The 15,603-nt window shown below is 37.1% G+C and overlaps 2 protein-coding genes across 2 annotated transcripts; both read left to right on the top strand.

The window, feature by feature from the left end:
* Positions 1–223: 223 nt before the first annotated feature.
* LOC132300264 (phosphoglycerate kinase 3, cytosolic-like) lies at positions 224–5,921 on the top strand (the record flags this gene model as incomplete). The annotated part of the gene is made up of 6 exons (XM_059797281.1): positions 224–589; positions 2,813–2,890; positions 3,039–3,299; positions 3,824–4,141; positions 4,342–4,500; positions 5,461–5,921. Coding segments are annotated over 6 exons (1,392 nt in total), but the record flags the coding sequence as incomplete, so codon positions are not given.
* A 6,353-nt stretch (positions 5,922–12,274) lies between these two features.
* On the top strand, positions 12,275–12,926 carry LOC132298736 (protein PELPK1-like). The gene has a single exon (XM_059795111.1). It carries the CDS (start codon positions 12,325–12,327, stop codon positions 12,685–12,687), a length of 363 nt encoding a protein of 120 aa, XP_059651094.1. The 5' UTR covers positions 12,275–12,324; the 3' UTR covers positions 12,688–12,926.
* Positions 12,927–15,603: the final 2,677 nt, after the last annotated feature.

Genomic DNA, 15,603 nt, shown 5'->3' with positions numbered 1-15,603 from the left:
TAAAAGAAAAAGAAAAAAACCAGAATATCATCAAACATCTTCAACCTCTCCTCCACTATAAGAGAGATATCCAATCACTCCATGATCCATCCCGTCTCGCTCTTCACGTCCACATATACTTCTCCGCCCCTCACTCACCTTCTCTGTTACTTCTCACACTCTCCCTTTCTCTCTCTAAAATTCTCTCTGTATAGCCATTAGAAAAAAATTTAGCAATGGCTAATGCGACATCAGCTACTTCACTCTCTCCCAAAATCATCCCCTCCACTTCTTCCACCACCCAAAACCGTTCAACTCTCAATGTCCCCACCACCCGCTTTCTTCGCAACCCTCTACGCCGTCTGGGCTTCGCCGGCGCCGCCGTCGACCCTCTTCTCAGCCTCCACGTAGCTGCCAGACTCAGGTCCCTCAAAGCGAGCGGAAAAGCCTCCAGAGGGGTGGAGTCGATGGCCAAGAAGAGCGTGTGAGACCTCACGGCGGCGGAATTGAAGGGCAAGAATTCACTGACGATACCAGAATTCGAGCTGCTGTGCCCACCATCAAGCACTTGATCTCAAATGGGGCTAAAGTCATTCTCTCCAGTCACTTGGTAAGTGGGTGTCATCTTGAGGAATCAAAGGGTTTCATTTGTGAATTCTTATGTTGATCTTTTTATGAATAATTACCATGCTTCTATTTCTTCAAGTTTGATCATTTTCGTATTTTATGCCATGTTATGTGAATGTAGTCTATTTAAGAAACAAGATCAATTGTGAGTTTGTGTTCTTTGAGTACTGATACAGTAGTATTTATCATGATTGAAAAATTGGTTTCTAACTGATGTAATGGAGTCACAGAAACTCGTAAGTTTCACTCATCGTTGCAAATTTTTGCATATTCTACTCTCTTTCTTTATACTTTTACTAATGCAACTAATTAAAGGGTTCCGAAAAACTCCTACCATAACACTATTATTGCCTTTTCCAATGATTGAAATTTGGGTTTATGTGATTTTTATGGATGGGAAAAGTGCCTTTTTGTTCTTGTTTGTTTGTTTTTCCCTTTCACATTTTTTCAAATACCAATATTTGGGAAATTAGGCTGTATTTAGGTTATTGGTCTATCTTATCTTCTGCAAATATAAGCATGTTATGCACGGTACTACCTTTGTGGTTATACTATTACATGGCGTATCCAACTGCATGAACTTGGTTATATGTAGCTTTCTTTTTTGCTGCTATATAAAAAGTCCTTATTGCATATAGATTTTGACAGTTCAAGATGAATTATTTTGTTCATAGGGCTGCAAAAGAGCCGAGCCGAGCCGAGCCGAGCTTTAGGCTGTTCGGGCTCGGCTCGTTTGTTTATGGGATCAACTCGGGTTCGGGCTCGGCTCGTGACGAGCTCAAAAATTTGAGCTCGGGCTCGGGCTCGGGCTCGGGCTCGGGCTCGTCTTGATTTTAAAAGCTCGGGCTCGGCTCGTTTAACAAAAAAAAAATATATATATAAAATTCAAAATTAATTAGTATTCTACAGGCCACAATACCTTTTTCCATTGCTTTATCAATTATCACATAAGCAAAAAGAAAAAGGGCAAAAAAAAAAAAAAAAAAAAAGGTGCAGTAGTGCAAGCTTTTATGTTTCAAGAACAAATTAAGGGTTAATTTCGAAAAAAGAAAAAAGGACAAAATTGAGCATGAGTGCATTATGCATTTTCTATGAAAATACAACACATCAAAAAGTTATAAATTCCCATGATAATAATATCTATAGAACCACTGAAACATTGATATATTAAGTAGAAAAAGAAATCACAGAGGAAAATAAGTTGGAGATAAATTAATTTAGCTACCTGTGGCCATTGAGCATTAGTCTTCATAAATTTAGAGGAAGCAGAAGAAAAGGCTAAACAAAATTGTCTGCAACTGCCTAAAGAATGTTTTGAGGTTGTCCAAATCCATGGAATTAAAGTGAAAATAAAGTTTTGCCAAAAAATTAATTGATGCAGTACCTAATTGATGGCGAGGACAAAGGATGGCCAACGATGATGACGAGGATGGAGGGATAGCGGCACAGACGACGGCGGGAAACGGACGACGTCCATGGCGAAGACAGAGGACCGCGGCCGACGATGACGATGACAGACGATGCATTCAGATCTGAGAGAGAGAGTTATGGCGATTGAGTTGATTAGAGAGAGACAGAGAGGTAGTTGTGTAGATGGAAGGGTTGTCGTCGCCAGTGGAGTTGATTCGTAACTCGTGAGTGAGTGATAGAGAGAGAGAGAGACTGACGATGTTGTGGAGAAGGGGTAAATCTGAATGGTGGGATGTAGTTTTAGGGTTTTTTGATATCTTACAAAATCAATGGATGAGATGGGTTCTAATTTAATAGGTGAGACGAAATCTTATTTGGGCTATGGATCTATGGTGGATTTTTTTTGGGCTAATGAGTTATAATGCTTGGGCCATATTAATGAAAAATATGAGCTGGTCCAAACTTAAAAATAATATGGACTAAATATTTTAAATGTACAATAAAAACAAATGGGCCTGATATATATAGAATGGGCCTGATATATGTAACGAGCCTGATACGAGCTTTGTTCACGAGCCCTAACGAGCCTTAACGAGCCCATGTTCACGAGCCTATGCGAGCCAAGCCCAACGTTGCTCAGGCTCGGCTCGTTTAGTAAACGAGCCTAGAAATTGGGCTCAAGCTCGGCTCGTTTGCTTAATGAACGAGCCCGAGCCGAGCCCTTAACGAGCCGAGCCCGAGCTGTTCATGAACAACTCGGTTCATTTGCAACCCTATTTGTTCATTGAATTTTTAGGGACGACCAAAAGGTGTTACTCCAAAATTCAGCTTGGCACCCCTTGTGCCCAGATTATCTGAATTACTTGGCATTCAGGTACATTTTCTCAGAATCAGAAGTAAATAAAAATAAGTAATGAACAAACAAAGAGAAATTTAGCTGATTTTGTGTTTACCAAAAGTGATAGATGTAGTAACTTAAATGTGGGGTTTTCTCACTTTACACTTAATATGGGGTGAAACAGGTTGTCAAGGCTGATGACTGCATCGGTCCAGAAGTTGAAAAACTTGTGGCTGCACTTCCTGATGGTGGTGTTCTTCTTCTTGAGAATGTGAGGTTTTACAAAGAGGAAGAAAAGAATGAACCTGAGTTTGCAAAGAAGCTTGCTTCGTTGGCAGATCTTTATGTGAATGATGCATTTGGTACTGCACATGGAGCCCACACCTCAACTGAGGGTGTTACAAAATTTTTGAAGCCATCTGTTACTGGGTTCCTTTTGCAGAAGGTTGGATAACTGACTTTTCTCCTTGTCCTTGGTGTGCACCAGTGACCATGATTACAGAAGCCTAAGTTAAATGATAAAGTTTTGATAAGCATTCATATAATTGTTTTTTCATTTGTAATTCAATCAAAATTACAGTTTTGCTTACAAGGAAAAAGGGCCCCACCAGTTTATAGGTCAAAAAGTTTGAGCACATGAACCTACAATTTCAGAGAAAAATTAAAATTATCATTCCCCTCCCCCATCTCCCCCTCCCCCCCCCGACATGTTTTTGTAATCTTGCTTCTTATGATGATTTTCTGACCAGAAAAAAATTGCTAAGCTTGAATTGTCACCATGGAAACAATGGAGCAAATTTTGAGTTAAAGTGGTCGGTGAGAAACCATTTGCCTGCACCCGCCATGTAATTGTGGTGGGAGGGATCATATTTTTATTGTATAGAGTTTTCATGGATGAACGTATCCATCATTTCTGTATTATGTTTATTTATCAGTCTATTCACAATAAATTGTCTTCTCTTATATTAGGAACTGGACTACCTTGTTGGAGCAGTTTCAAGCCCAAAGAGGCCATTTGCTGCTATTGTGGGTGGTTCAAAGGTCTCATCTAAGATTGGAGTGATTGAGTCGCTTCTCGAAAAGTGTGATATCCTGCTTCTTGGTGGAGGAATGATCTTTACATTTTACAAGGCACAAGGCCTTTCTGTAGGATCGTCCCTGGTAGAGGAAGACAAGCTTGATCTTGCAACAACACTCCTTGAGAAGGCCAAGGCCAAAGGAGTATCTCTTTTGTTACCTACTGATGTAATTATTGCTGACAAGTTTGCTCCTGATGCAAACAGCAAGGTTTGTTACTTGGCTTCCCATGAAATTCTTCATTATTTGACCCCTTTTACTCTTGATGTTCGAGTACCAGAAACGCTCTGGCATGGAAGACTAAATTTGTTCAATAGAAACCAATGTGGACTATCATTTTGCTTTTAACCTGTATGAGTTTCTTTTACTAAGCTAGCAAGATAATGTTATATTTTTTTTGGTTATTACAGATTGTGCCAGCATCTGCCATTCTGGACGGCTGGATGGGCTTGGATATTGGACCTGAATCTATAAAGACATTCAATGATGCTTTAGATACTACCAAAACTGTTATCTGGAATGGACCAATGGGAGTGTTTGAGTTTGACAAGTTTGCAGCTGGAACAGAGGTGCGCAAAAAAAATTGCCCATAGCATTTGTTTAATTTGTTCATGGATACGCAGGCATCATATTTTCATTTCCGCTTTCTACAAATGCATATCATGTTAAATGTGATGAGGTTTTTCTTATCGCAACTGGATTGAGTTTGGGATGATTTAGTGCCAACTTCATACATACCCTTATAGATCAATGCAATTGATCTATATGCACTACCCAGATCTTTGTCCAATTATCTCTGTACCAGCCTAACCTAATAAACTCTAGACTGGAAGTAACAGACTCACTCTTCACACGTTTTTGTTATCTTGTACCGAAAATGAGTCATATTGGATAAAGCTTTATGAACGGGCATGGTAAATCTCCATTGCTTGTATGGACTGAAAGAAGCTACCTTTGTTACCGGAGGCATACGTCAATAAGGAACTTCGGGAGAGACTGAGACTTGGTTTGACATTGGAAATTTGGTCGTCATACAAACATACTCAAATGTACACTGACTGGGTGTCATAAACCGACAAAAAGGGGGTGATCAACCAGGACGTTGGCTAATAACGCCATTTCTTTGACTGCTTTTTTCTTTTCATGATGATTCTTGCGGCAGATTTGGACACTTCCAATTTATTTGACCGTTCTATGTGTATGTGAGTCTTGAGCCGTCATCCTTTGTACAGACAGCCTCTTTTAGCCCTATCGCTCTAGCCACATAGAATGAATTCGATAAGGAGTTGGTTAATGATTCTCCAACATGTACTTGTTTTTAGTGCCTATTTCTTTGCTTTGCGCTATCCCTTTGGTCAGTAATTGGGGGATTGATACCAGTCCAACCCCGACTCATACTGATTGATACGACTAAACCCGTCATAAAAAGGTTAAAATAGGAATGTCACCTGATTTATTTGACCTTTACAATATCTAAATTTGTCTCTGAATTAATAGATGGTAAATTGAAGTGGTAATTGTGCCTGCAGGCAATTGCGAAAAAGTTAGCTGAACTTAGTGGGAAGGGAGTTACAACAATTATTGGAGGTGGAGATTCTGTTGCAGCTGTAGAAAAAGTAGGAGTTGCTGAAGTGATGAGTCACATATCAACAGGTGGTGGTGCCAGTTTGGAGTTGTTGGAAGGGAAACAGCTCCCCAGTGTTCTAGCTCTTGATGAAGTCGTAGTGGTTGCTGTCTAAGACAAAGTTCGGTTTGTTTGTTTGTTTCCTTTTCTCAGCCCTTGCCTTGGCGATGTTTCAATTAAGGTTTGTAAACGAGAAATGTGGGCATATATGAGTTCATTTGTAGATCTTCACCATAGCCATCAATGTAAGGTCCTTTGGTCTTTGTCTATCTACCCTCTTGTTCATTTCACCATAAAAAGACTAGGAAATGTTGGAAGAGAGAACTTGATATTTCCGAGGTTTCAATAAATTTATTTTTTACTTTTGGTCGTCCCTAGTTTTACTTGCTGCATCTTTCTTTTTTTCTTTTTTTCTTTCTTTTTTTTCTTTCATTCCTCGGCTTATACTTTAGAATTCTTAAACCATATGAAAATACGGAAGATTTGGTATCTGTTATATTGCAGTTTTGTCTTAAACAAGCAGAATTGGAAGGTTAAAAAATTTCAGCTTGCATTTTCAACAGCGTAGTTCTTAAACAAGCAGCAGAAGAAATTCTTTCTTTGAAATGATATGAAACTTGATTATACCTCCAATAAGAGTCGTTATTTTGAATTTATAATCTTAGAACAATTTATGTCAAAGAACAATGATTGGATCTAAAATAGTGGTTTTCAGACTTTGACTTCCTTGTCACCAGTGTCATTGGTTCAAATCTAATTTTAGGTAATTTTGATTGAAACAACTTTGAATTAACCCTAAAAAATAATATTAGAGGGAGAGACTGGGAGAAAGTTCAGGTCAAATGATGAAAGGAATTTGTTCTTTAAAATCGTACAAACTTGGAAATGCCATTATTTATGACTTCTTGTTATTGTATTTGCAGTCTTGTTAAATTTTATGACAAAGGAACATTGACTCAAAGTGTTATGGTGACCTCAGTTTTAAAAATTCATTGTCACGCGTGTTATTGGTTCAATTCTAAGAGCATCTCTAATGTTAAAAGTTATTTTCACATGCCAAATTTATATTTTGACAGGAGTTACAGTGTCAAAATGTTACATTTTACCAATTCTATTCCAATAGTATATTTCATGCAAAATGTTATTTTTTTTATACAACTATCATTTTTTTTCAACTACCATTCCCACCATTCATATTTGTATCAGTAATATTAATATTAGGCATATTCCAAGTCAAGTTGTAGACATTAGAAGGAAACTAAAATTAAACCTAATTAAAAGAAGCAAAAATCTAAAATATTTCGTCAAAAAAGAAACCCAAAAAAAAAAAAAAAAAAACAAATTTTTAATTATTTTTTACCACTATTTGTTAATTAATTTTTTATATAATTTTTTTTTCTTTTTCAAAAATATATTATATATATATATAATTTATATTATATTATTATTAAAAAAATTTATATTTTTAGGGCAAATCATTTTAGCCTAATCGCCTCCATCTTTATTCTTGTTCCCAACTCTGAGAACTTCCCCTCTCAGCAACTGCAAACTACAAAATCTACAAGAAGTAGAAGTTCAAAACCCATATATTTCAGTTTATTTATCTGTCCGCAAGAATCCAAAGTTCAAAACCTATTACCTATATCAAAACCCATATTGGCATATCATTTCAGATTATTCAAAAGATCAAAACCCAGATCTTTTAGTTTCCATCGCCCGCTGTTCCAGTTCGGGTTCGCTATTCGCAAGCTTCAACTGCTGTCTCTCAACTCGCAAGCTTGCCCCCCTTTCTTTCTCTGCAACTGCTAACTTGTATGTATGGGTTTTGTTTTATTTTTTTTTCTAAATCAACTAATCGAGGTCTGTAATTCTTGATTTTGTGTGTATATATATATATATATATATATATATATATATATATCAAGGTATGTAATTCTTGTTTTGTATTCAAAAGTTCAAAACCCATATATTTCTTTTAGATTTGGCACTAAATATAGAAATAGCTATTGCTATTTGTTTTGCTAGATTTGGCAAAAAAAAAAAATAGTAAATGTAAATTTTGGCAGCCAATATAGTAGCCCATTGGAGAGTCCAATTTTAACCCACCTGCTATATTTTGAATTGGTAGCCAATATAGCAACCCCATTGGAGATGCTCTAATGGTTGTAAAATTAATCAAAATTTGCTTTTCTCAACAGCATAGATTATCAATCTTGAAATAAATCTAAAATTTAAATCTAATAGAGAGAGAGAGGGAGAATTTTGGTTACACCTTTATTTAGAAGTTGTTTTATGTTATGTTTGATTAAAGGGAGGGATTAAGAAAGGATGGATGAAGTCCTTCGTGTTTGGTTAGAGGAAAGGAAAAAGTTGGAAGAAGCAAGGAGAGATTTCTTCACATTTTCTATCTCTCAAATTTTGGGAGAAAGAAGGAGAAAATGAATAACTACCTACAAATATTTAATTTTTATTTTTAACATTTTCAAAAAAATTTAAATGGATATCAACATTTTATTATATTCTATAGTGAAGGTATATTGGTAAAAAATATATAAAAACTTTCTTTTCGTTTCTTGCAACTAATATATATATATATATATATATATATATATATATATATATATATATATATATATATATATATCACCATATCCATCATTTCTATTATATATTCCATTCAACCAAATAAAAAATAGGAGAGACAATTTCCCTTCCTACTTCCTAGGATTCTTCATCCATCCCTCCTCCAATCTCTTCCATTCATTTTTCGATTTCTCCAACCAAACAAAGCATTAATTTAAATGGATGAGTGATTTTTTTGTCAAAAAATAATAATAGAGAGATGGTATAACGTACTTTTCTAACCACGATTGTGACGACCTTGTGGGCGGGTGTGCCGTGGGCGTGTGCGAGACACTGACAGGCTACCACACTGGCGAGCTACGGGTGCACAGCCCAACATCGCCTGGGTAAAGGAAAGGTGAAGTGCTTATATGTAGGTGTGTCACTCCAATTGGTATGAGGTTTTTTGGGGTAAAGTCCAAGAGCAAAACCGTGCGGGCTCAGACCCAAAGCGGACAATATCATTCCATGTGGTGGAGTTGGTCGTTACAAATGGTATCAGAGCCTAACCTAGCCGGAAGTGTGTCGATGGGGACGTCGGGCCGCCAAGGGGGTGGATTGTGACGACCTTGTGGGCGGGTGTGCCATGAACGGGTGCAAGACACTGTCAGGCTACCACACTGGGGAGTTACGGGTGCACAATCCCACATCGCCTGGGTAAGAGAAAGGTGAAGTGCTTATATGTAGGTGTGTCACTCCAGTTGGTATGAGGCCTTTTTAGATAAAGCTCAAGAGCAAAACCATGCGGACTCAGGCCTAAAGCGGACAAAATCATACCATATGGTGGAGTGGGTCGTTACAAATGGTATCAGAGCCTGACCCAGCCGGAAGTGTGTCGACGGGGACGTCGGGCCTCCAAGGGGGGTGGATTGTGATGACCTTGTGGGCGGGTGTGCCGTGGGTAAGTACGAGACACTGACAGGTTACCACACTGGCGAGTTACGGATGCACAGTCTCACATCGCCTGGGTAAGAGAAAGGTGAAGTGCTTATATGTAGGTGTATCACTCCAATTGGTATGAGGTCTTTGGGGGTAAAGTTTAAGAGTAAAACCGTGTATGCTTAGATCCAAAGCGGACAATATCATACCATGTGGTGGAGTGGGTCATTACAAATGGTATCAGAGCCTGAACCAGCCGGAAGTGCACCGATGGGGACGTCGGGCCTCCAAGGGGGTGGATTGTGATGACCTTGTGGGTGGGTGTGCCGTGGGTGGGTGCGAGACACTGACAGGCTACCACACTGGCGAGTTACGGGTGCACAGTCTCACATACCCTGGATAAGGGGTGAAGGGTCTTTACAATGAATCCTAAATGCGTCTTTCTTGACAATAAAATAAAAGAGAGCGAGACCAAACTCCACTCATTCAAAATTATATAAAGCTTTATTATACCTCCTAAATTCAAGTGTTGTTACTTGTAATTTGCAGTGAAATAAAATTATGTTAAGTAAAATGAACTAAAGGTGACATTGGCTAAGTGAATAAATCTTTACTATTAAAACTTGCTTTCATATTGTCAAAACTTACTTTCCTTAATTAGAGATTAATTAGAAGTGAACAAAAACTAAATGATAGAAATGTCAATCGGTTCGTGACGAAGTACTATTTTTCAAACTCCTCCCATAAATAAAAATATTTTTTCAAATTGTCTGCTCTAAATTGAATTACAGTCGGGACAAGTTTGAGGCATTTCGATCTACATATATATTTTTTAACAAAATAATTCAAGTATAAACAAATTTAAATATTTTAAATTTAATTAAATAATTCAAGATGTGAGGCTGTCGACAGCATCCCCGGTTTGTAACCTGAGATGGGTCCCGAAGGGCCTTGTACTTTCCTCTATGTTTGTATTACATCTAGCCTATATATATATAGAGTTCATTTGTGTTTGAGTATTTAAATGTCGATTTCTACCATTTCAGTTGTTATTGCTATTCCAAATCGTTCTTAGAAATCAAAGAATGAAATAAAAAATATTAAAAAAAAAAAAAAAAAATTCCTTAGGTAAGACCTTTGCAGAGTGCAAGATGATAAGAAAAGATGCTGAGTCAGAGATAAAACATAATCTGTATTAGCAGTTCTCGTTACATGGGAAAAAGCTAAATCAGTATGAAGTCAGAGAAAAGAATAAGGAATATGAATAACTCGCGACTCCTATATTCAAATTATAATCAAACATGAAAAACACTTGCAGAGTGCACATACATCAGGAGTCCATTGATGATAAGGAGCTAGGGAAGGCTTGAACCTAATTCCTACAGTGATGAATATGAGAGTTCTTGTACACGAGTCGATCAGTATGTACTCTGCTTCTAAAATTAGCATACTTGCTATTTTTCCATAGCATAGATGAAAAGATTGATAAAAAGATTGTTCCCTGGATGTATATCAAGCTCTCAAACCCTTCCTCACATGTGATCCTGTCTTGCTAGTGGAGAGAGAAGCTGATAAATGAGCAGAAAAGTGAAAATTTTCATAGTAAAGGAGAAAATATATGCAGATTAATCCAAGACCTCTCAGAATATGAGCTCCTATACCTTGTTGGGCTATCAATTGCCTCAGAAGCTTAAACCATCATATAAGTAGATACATATATATGTTGTTATGCAAGTTTCACCAAAGTTGAGGGGTGATTAAAAATCATAAACACGTCTTCTAATACAATCTGTAACAAACAATTTTTATCAAACTGTCCAGAACAAAATTTCTTCTGACTTCAAAAATTAATTTCTCATAAGCCGGTCCCAAGTTAAAATAAATTCCCCATGTCCCAAGACTCTGAACACTACGGCAGCCTGAGCTGCCACCATTGTCCCATGTCCTAGAGTTCGTTGTCGACTGCCAAGACAGAAGTGCTGAAACTGTCATCTCTACTCCACTTCCCTGGCCTTCTTGAGCGTGTTTCCCGCCATTCTAACACTCTTACAAGACATACATATCCCTTATCTCTCCCCATGTCACTCAACTGCTACTACCTCAATGTTTATTCTGCAGAAAATGCATTCACACTTTATTTACCGGCAAAAAAAAGAAAAAAAAAAAAAACATGCATCCAGACTTTATGTTTGATACATGAACACATTAATTGAAGGTAATGAAAATTTGGAGATTTTGGTGAACTTGAGGATCCACCGGGAGGCCAAAAGGCCATAAACAACCCATCCTTTATCAATGACAGAGCAAAACAATTTATGCAAAGCTTGCTTCTTGTTTTTATTTGGCATTATACCAAAATTTGTTGCCAATCCATGTTTGGCATTAATTATCACAAAGCCATTAAATTCGAATTTGAGTTTGCATTTGCATTGTATGGGGAAATTTCCAGTTTTGGAGTATGTCCGCCGAATCATGCCTAGAAGGAACAATTCCAGTTTGAAGACCAAATGAACAAAAGAAGAAAAGGGTATGTTTATCCAATTACAAATTATAATAATAAAATAAATAAATAATTATAAGTATATTTACGTAATAAATCATTAAATGGTCATTTACAAGTATTTAAGTTTTAGACTTGGTGAGTATTCATCTTTTCTTTACTTTTTGGTCACTTTAGAGCAATTTTGTTTAGATTTTGTTACTAAAATCTAATTTTCCCAAAAAATAAACCTACTTTCAAACATGCACAATGTTCACCATAATTTTTGGTATGCTTGAACTTCTTGTACCTAGCTCTTGCCTGAGGTCACTTGTGACACCTTTGCATAAAAAATGAGCTATGGCTCAATGATCCAAAATTTCAATTAGACAAATTGTGGACACTTCTAGTTGCAGCTATTCCACCCAATTGTAGGATTGAACCACCAACCAGTTTTAATGTTTGATTGCTGAAGAGTTAAAAAGTCAAGATTACCAGTTAACACCTCCAACTATATAGTACCACATGGCAAAAAAGACAGCAAAAATATTAGGACGAAGATAACATTGTATAGATTATCTATATTTTTAAGTAATATATAACTCATTCTCAAGATAACTGTGGAAGTGATGTGGGTGAGAAGTTGAACTAACAACACAAACATTCCCACCAACCAAACCTTCCCATCATCTATTTAAACCCTTACATATTGAAACCTATGCATCCTCAATCAAGCTTGAAACCCTTATCTTGAATCTTGAGGAACTTGTAATCTGATCTACTCCAACAATGGCTCTTCACCAGCATATATCCTTTCTTTTTCTGCTGTCGTTTGTCACTTTGTTATCGATGAATGGCAACACGATGCAGGGAGAGGGGCGACTCCTTTTGGAGGCAACCTTGCCAGAGCTTCCTAAGCCTGAATTGCCAACGCTAACAAAGCCTGAGCTGCCACCATTGCCTGAGCTTCCTAAGCCTGAGCTACCACTATTGCCTCATGTCCCGACTTTGCCAGAGCCAGAGTTGCCAACTCTGCCAAAGCCAGAAGTCCCAAAACTGCCTGAAATCCCGGCTTTGCCCCATTTTCCTGACCTGCCTAAGCCCACAATCCCAACCATTCCAACCCTGCCCGCGGACTTGCACATTCCTTAATTTCCTCTCCTCACCTCACTCAACCACTACTCCTCGAATCATGTTGCTATTCACGATAGGCGAGTAGACTTTTTTATATATAGATTTGGTATTTTGTAATGTTTGATGTATGTCTCCCATGAGCCGATACTCATTTTATTCTTTTCTTCCATCTAGAGGAAATGGTTGCCATTGCTCATGATTTGTTATGTTTGTGTGCTACTTATACTTTGTTATATGTTTGTATTACTGTAACATAAGGAGTTCAATGTTTGAGTTTGCTTGTTTAAATGTTACTTTCTATTTCAGTTCCTTTTGATATTCAGAAATGTTTCTTGAAGATAATGAATGAAATAACAAAAAATTAAAATTTGGACACTTCACAACATAATCACGTTGCTGAGTGCAAATATGATGAGAAAAGACACGTGGTCTTCAGGAAGCTTAACAAGTTTGTTAATATTTTCCTCCTTTTCTCTCTCTGGCTAATGATATTCCATTCAATGTCCACAATAAGATGGTGAAAAATGATCTAATTAGCAGTTCTTGTTATGTGGGAGATGGCAAAATCAACATGAAGTCAGAGACAAAGAACAGGGAATATGAATAACTCGCGATTCCTATATTCGAATTATAATCAAACATGAAAAACTCTTGCAGAGCGCAAGGCAGAGAAAAGTACTGCAATAACATTAGAATGTGCATTCAGAGTAGTATTTAGTATGCTTATATATATTTAGAAAAATGTAAAACACCCATGAAGGAGCTAATGCTATGAGCCTATTATAAGTCTCAAAATTAAATGGTGTGTGGGTAGAACCAACTCTAGGATTCAAGCTCTTACACCAGAATCTATTGTTATTTTTGTACCTCTTTCCTTCACAAAAGGGCATTGAATCAAAGCTTGTACCATAAAATATTCCTGCTCCATCATGTATGAATTTCACTGGGGAAAATATATATATATATATATATATATATATCACTGGCTTATATTAAGTTCATGCAGAGTTTGCTTCTGCTGAAACGTATGCATGTTAAAGGGAGCAAAAAAGTGCAAATTTGCGTAGTAAAGGAGATTAAAGCAAGACCTCTATCAGAATGAGGGCTCCAATACCATGTTGGCCTAGCTATCAATTTCCTCAAAAGCTTAGACAGTCAGAAAAGAGTCCAGCAATATATATATATATATATCAAGCTCTCAAGAACTAATGAATAACACTTCCCATTAACCAATCCTGTTAGTCCTTGTTTATCCCATTGTCTCTCATCTATAGAACAAAACCATACTCATGAAAACCCAAGCATGCTGAGTCAAGCTTAAAAACCCTTTTGCTTGAATCCTGGGGCTCACTTGTCTTCTCCTCCAACAATGGCCTATCACCACAGTTCATCCGCTCTCTTATATATCTGCTGTTGTCCATCAGATGTAGCAGAATCCAGATAGAGACAAGCCATCTTATAGAGTAACCTTGCCCAAGGTACCGAATTGCCACAACATCCCCGTGACCATAGACTCCCAACACTACCACAGCCTGCGCTGCCACCATTGCTCCATGTCCTTAGCTTTGGCAGAGCCTGAGTTATCGACTGCCAAGCCAGAAGTGCTAAAAACTGCCACCTCTACGCCACTTCCCTTACCTTCCTAAGTCGTGTTGCCTCCATCGTAACACTCTTACAGGACATAACTATCTCTTATCTATCCCCATACCACTTAATTCTACTACTACCTCAATGTCTATGTTATGCTGTCCTGTATGTTAAATTATTACTTTTCATACAGAACATTCACCCAGACTTTGTGTTCTAAAGGAATTGAAGCAAGCACAGAAACACATGAAAACTCATTTTACAACTTTCTATATGGGCAATTCATGTACTAGCCATCCTTTCAGAATAAGTTGTTCCTTTTTTTTTTCCAGCCAATTCAGAATAAGCTTATTCACATTCAAATTTTTAATTTAAAATGGGAAAAGAAGAAAATGAAAAATTCACATTGGTTCTAACTCAGGTTCATAGACAGCTCAAAAGATGTAACTATCATAGGCAGTACTATTGCATAGAATATATCATATCAAAGTCAACATTAACAAGATAAGGTATAGATATCAAGATTTGCATGGCCATCGAGCAGTACTGTTTACAACTTATTAAATTGGTGGTGAGTTTGAAGTTTGAGACCTTTTATCCGGTTGAAAATCCATTTTTTTCGACTAAGGGAGTATGATTCTTAACACCATTGGTATATTCTGCTCCTATTTATTATTAGAGAGAGGCGTTCGTTTCTGCTAACTTGAATTTGGATCTTTGATAGATTCGCAAGAGTAAAACAAGATTATTGATATTTGGGAGAAAAGGTAAGTTGATATAGGATTGATAGATTGAATGAAATTCACAGAGTTTTGCAGTACTAATCCTTTTGCCTATGCTTGGAAAAAAAATTCCCCTGATTGCCATTTCTAGTTGTGCACATTTTAGTGCTTGTCATCCCATTCCTGGTAAATGTAAAATAATTTAATGTATCAGTTTGTACCATAATGTGATGAGGCCCCTTAACTTAGGGGCATTCCGGTCATTTATTTCCACGTGCCCAGGACAAAAGAGACATCTTGGCTACATGACAATATAGAAAGCAAGGATATCAGAAACCAAAAAAAATTATATTTATAGTAATTAAAAGAAGGAAAAAATAAACAAAGAAAAGAAAAGAAAAGAAAAGAAAAGAAAAGAAAGAAACAATGATTAGTTTTCTTGATGATTCTGCAATTTATGCAGATGAGAAGTTGAGCTAAGAAGACTCAAATATTCCCACCAACCCAACTTCTTAACCTCCTATTCTCCACATTAATCATCTATAAAAACCATACAAATGAGAACCATATATGCATAAGCAAATCTAGAGCCTTTTCAAGAGCTGCTTCTACCACATATCCAAAC

This window comes from Cornus florida, unplaced genomic scaffold, assembly GCF_030987335.1.
Source record: "Cornus florida cultivar Cherokee Brave unplaced genomic scaffold, ASM3098733v1 CherokeeBrave_3.0.0_Hap2_Chr03, whole genome shotgun sequence".
Lineage (NCBI taxonomy): Eukaryota > Viridiplantae > Streptophyta > Magnoliopsida > Cornales > Cornaceae > Cornus > Cornus florida.
This window is presented reverse-complemented; position numbering and strand designations above follow the sequence as displayed.